We start from the raw sequence: 4,548 nt of genomic DNA, 5'->3' as shown, positions 1-4,548 counted from the left end.
AACCCATCTATCTACCTACCTAGTCACCGCTATCGTCCTCCTAACCGCGCTTTCCGCATCTTTAGTCCTGGGAGTAAAGGCTCCGATCACGCTCAGCGGTATCTACCTACCCAACGACGACTCAGGTTGACGGTTGCTGCTCGTATAACGCCTCAGATTGGATCTAAAGGGTCTTTCACTCTGGTGAGTACCTAGTCTACTCGATACCGTGTTAGTCACCTGCCCTTGTCCTGCCGCCCCCCCAGCATGCAGCATGTCCCTGGGTAGCAGTACGTACTGTATCTAGCTATGCCTATCCCGTCCTATCCTTATCCTGCCCTGTCGCACCAGCACATACAGCACCCCTGCCCGGCTGTCTCTGGCGCTGTGTCTTTGCCTGCAGCGCTCGCTACGGAGAAGGTACAGTACAGTCGGACCCAGTAGAATCATCCATTTAGATCATACCGGCCTCCAGCTACCAATCCAATCCCATCCTACATACGACCTAGGCCAGTCCGATCGCCATTGCTCGTGCCGTCACCATCGTTGTCACACGCATCCCCCCCGTACTGCACTACACTACCTACACTACACGACACTGTATTGTACCTAGGTGGTTAGCTTCTTGTTCATCCTTTTTCATTTTCTTTTCTGTTTTCACTCGTCAAGCTTGTCCTCCTCTCTTCTTTTCACTTCGTTTGATACGAGCCCTCGGCCTCGAATCCTGGCGTTTGTTCTACCCAAACCCGATCACTGCTAACTTGTGTTTGTCTCGATACTGCAGTGCAGGCGCGCACCGAGTCAAACCCCGACTATACGCACCCTTTCGGATACCTACTACTACTGCTACCTTACCACTACCTTCGCCTCTGAGCTAAGGTAGCCTTTTTGTCTCGTCTTGTCTCGTCTCATCCGTCTTCGGCTATCTGCCGTCCATAGGGGTCCTTCACTCTTCACCAACCGTTTGCTGGTTTGTCAACTTGCCAGCGCAGATCCTCGCCTCTGGTCCGGGCTTTATCGCCTTCCACCTGGTTGATAAGCATCACCTCGGCCTCTCGAACTTGCTTCGTCCTTTCTATCTCGCCTTTTGGCATTTGCGACAGCTTTCCGTACATCATTTACATGACGATTTTCTTTGCGATCGCCCTCCGAACTTCATAAGCCCCAGGGCTTCAAGACATCCGACTCTCTTCCTGCCATCGACAACAACAGACGGGAAACTATGGCGGGCCCACAGGAGTCCTCGGCCTCCTCAGGGTCCAGGAAGTCGAGCAGTCGGGCTGTAGGACAGTTCAACATCGGTTCCGAGATTGGTAAGGGCAGTTTTGCCCAAGTGTATCTGGGTTGGCATAAGGTACGACAGAGCTCTTGTCCTGACTTTGCGTTGCTTCCCCATCATCGCACGAACTCGTGCTGTCAGTTTGTTGCCTCTGCATCACCCGGGCAGCGTACTAAACTGTTCCTTGAGTATTACAGGTTGCATACGAAGTCCTGTATAGATCAATCGCTAACAAGTATGATGACAGGAAACTAAAGCTGCTGTCGCGATCAAGTCTGTCGAGCTTGAGCGCTTGAACAAAAAGCTCAGGGAGAATCTCTACAGCGAAATTCAAATACTCAAGACGTTACGCCACCCGCATATCGTTGCCCTCCATGACTGCCTCGAATCGACCAGTCATATCAACTTGATCATGGAATATTGCGAACTTGGTGATCTGTCTCTGTTCATTAAGAAGCGAGAGAAGCTCGCCACACATCCTGCCACGCATGATATGGCACGCAAGTATCCCAGCGCGCCGAACTCCGGTTTGCACGAGGTAGTCATCCGACATTTCTTAAAGCAACTGACTAGTGCCCTCGAGTTTCTGCGTAGCAAGAACTATGTACACCGAGATGTCAAGCCCCAAAACCTATTGCTGCTGCCATCACGACCCTTCAGAGATCAAAGGAGTCGCCCGGTTATGCAAGCCAGTCAAGATTCATTAATCCCGATTGCTGGTTTGACATCTTTACCTATGCTCAAACTTGCCGATTTCGGCTTCGCCCGAGTGCTTCCCTCCACCTCCCTGGCTGACACCCTCTGTGGGTCACCCCTGTACATGGCCCCAGAAATTCTCCGATACGAACGATATGATGCGAAAGCCGATCTCTGGTCAGTGGGAACTGTGCTCTATGAGATGAGCACAGGTCGCCCTCCGTTCCGGGCTAGAAACCATGTCGAGTTATTAAGAAAGATTGAAGCGGCTGAGGATGTAATCAAGTTTCCAAGAGAGGTGAATATCACATCTGACTTGAAGGCTCTGATCCGAAGTCTGCTTAAGAGAAGTCCTGTCGAACGGCTCAGCTTTGAGAACTTCTTCACACACCAGGTGGTCACCAGCGAAATACCTGGTTTAGTAGAGGACGACCTTCCTAAGCCTGTCAGGCAAGAGGCTCGGGAGCCAAGGTCAGCTTTCCAGGCGGGTTCGCCGTCCTTATCGTCTCGTAGCCCACGCCAGACCGGTCATGAGTCCCCGACAGACGCTCTTGCCTCAAGATCTCCTAGAGAGAAGCATCCCAAATCACCACAGGTGGGAAGTCCTGGCGATGGGCGATATGCTCGGCGGTCCAATGAAAGTCAGCGCGCTACTGGCAACTCACCCCGCGATGGCGGAGAGGGCTTAGGCATCCGCCGACCTATAGCTCATCACGCGATGACTGCCCCTGTCGAACAAATTATTCACGATAGAGGAGCTGGCCGCGATAAGGTCTCGCCTCCCACTTCTCTACTGAATCAGGCATATAGAAACAGAACGTCGAGCAATCCACCCATAACAGAAGAGGAGAGGGCAGCTCAGGATGTGGCACTTGAACGAGAATATGTGGTTGTTGAGAGACGGCATGTCGAGGTAAATGCTCTTGCCGATGAGCTTGCAGCGAACGAGAAACTCAGCGATGCCTCACAACGATCAGGACCTATGACTCGACGATACACCCAACAAGGAGCACCCACATCCACGACAGGTGCCATCTCCACCCCGTCTGCACGCAACGCATTGGTGACCCAAGGACGTCATGACCGTAAATCTTCCTACGAGAAGGCTCTCTCTGCGAGCCCCGGATCAGCGTCAAGTGCGATCTCTAAAGCTATCCAGGACGCCAGTCTAAGACTCTTCGGATTCAAAGTCCCCCCTCTGCGAGCTTCACCGAAAGGTCCTTCCCCGCCGCTTTATCAAGCCTTTCCAACATATCCAACACCACAGGCACCTGCTGGACTATTGGGGGATGGTCGAAACACACAGGGCACTGACGAGGATGGCAAAGCTGCGCAAGCTATAGAGGAGTTTGCAACTCGAAGTGACTGTGTCTATGGATTCGCCGAAGTCAAGTATAAGCAGCTAGTCCCACTGGCACCATCCGCGGATCATATTTTGGGCGGTCTTGAGCCTGAACAGCTGGCTAATGAAGAAGACGGGTTAACAGTAGAAGCAATTGTGGCTTTGTCGGAAGAAGCCCTAGTTCTATACGTCAAGTCGCTCACTCTCCTCGCCCGAGCTATGGACATAGCCAGTCTCTGGTGGTCTAAGAAGAGCCGAGGAGAAACAGGCACCGGCTTGTCAGCAGCAGCAGCCCAGACAGTTGTTCAGCGCATCAACGCCGTGGTGCAGTGGGTTCGACAACGTTTCAACGAGGTATTGGAGAAGTCGGAAGTCGTCCGTCTAAAACTTACAGACGCACAAAAGCAACTACCTGAAGACCACCCCGGTCATCCGGCTAATCACGGCACCGAGTCGATTGCTTCCTCTGCCGGAAGTGCAACAAAACAAGTTTACCTTACTCCAGGTATCAGTGCCGAAAAGCTTATGTACGATCGCGCTCTAGAGATGAGTCGCGCTGCAGCAATCGACGAAGTGACGAATGAGAATCTTTCAGGGTGTGAGATATCGTACATTACGGCTATTCGAATGCTCGAGGCTGTATTGGACAATGACGAGGAATCCAGTTCCGAAACAAGAAGATTGTCCACGGGTAAAGAAGCTGAGCGAGAGATGATCAAGGAAATAAGCGGTGGTGAACTTGACAGTGACGAGGAGGCCCACGTCCGAAAGAGTAAGCTATACGAGAAGATGATGATTTGAGATAAGCACTAACAAGTACATAGTGATTAAAATGATCACAGGACGACTTGCTGCTGTGCGCAAGAAGCAACAAATGATTGCTGAGGCCAACAGCAAGAAGCAACTTGCTTTCCAGCATGCAGTGCGTCGTCGCAGCGGCGATATGACACCACGAAGTGTTCCCTCGCATGCATCTTCCTGAGTCGAAGATGAATTTCATAAGCATCGCGACTGATATAACGATACCTACCATGCAACTTTGAGATCTTGATGGATTCCATGTCTTCTTCTCTGCCTTATTTGGATTTAGGGCGCTACTGAGCTTGGCTTGCGACTCACAGGAGCACGTCAACAGACAGTCATTGATAATAGGATCTATGTGGAGCGGGCGTTAAGATTTATGTATTTGCGTATTGGCGAAAGAGCATCTCATCCGGCGTTTTTGGCTGTTGTTTTCTTTTTCTTTTTCTTT

At 51.4% G+C, this 4,548-nt stretch overlaps 1 protein-coding gene across 1 annotated transcript; it reads left to right on the top strand.

Moving 5' to 3' along the window:
* Positions 1-1,201: 1,201 nt before the first annotated feature.
* Positions 1,202-4,278, top strand: FIESC28_08436 (uncharacterized protein; the record flags this gene model as incomplete). The annotated part of the gene is made up of 3 exons (XM_031162574.1): positions 1,202-1,333; positions 1,506-4,068; positions 4,121-4,278. 3 exons carry the CDS (start codon positions 1,202-1,204, stop codon positions 4,276-4,278), a joined length of 2,853 nt encoding a protein of 950 aa, XP_031013367.1.
* Positions 4,279-4,548: the final 270 nt, after the last annotated feature.

The sequence above is a fragment of the Fusarium coffeatum genome, assembly GCF_003316985.1.
Source record: "Fusarium coffeatum strain FIESC_28 chromosome Unknown BRIP53273_contig_196, whole genome shotgun sequence".
Lineage (NCBI taxonomy): Eukaryota > Fungi > Ascomycota > Sordariomycetes > Hypocreales > Nectriaceae > Fusarium > Fusarium coffeatum.
This window is presented reverse-complemented; position numbering and strand designations above follow the sequence as displayed.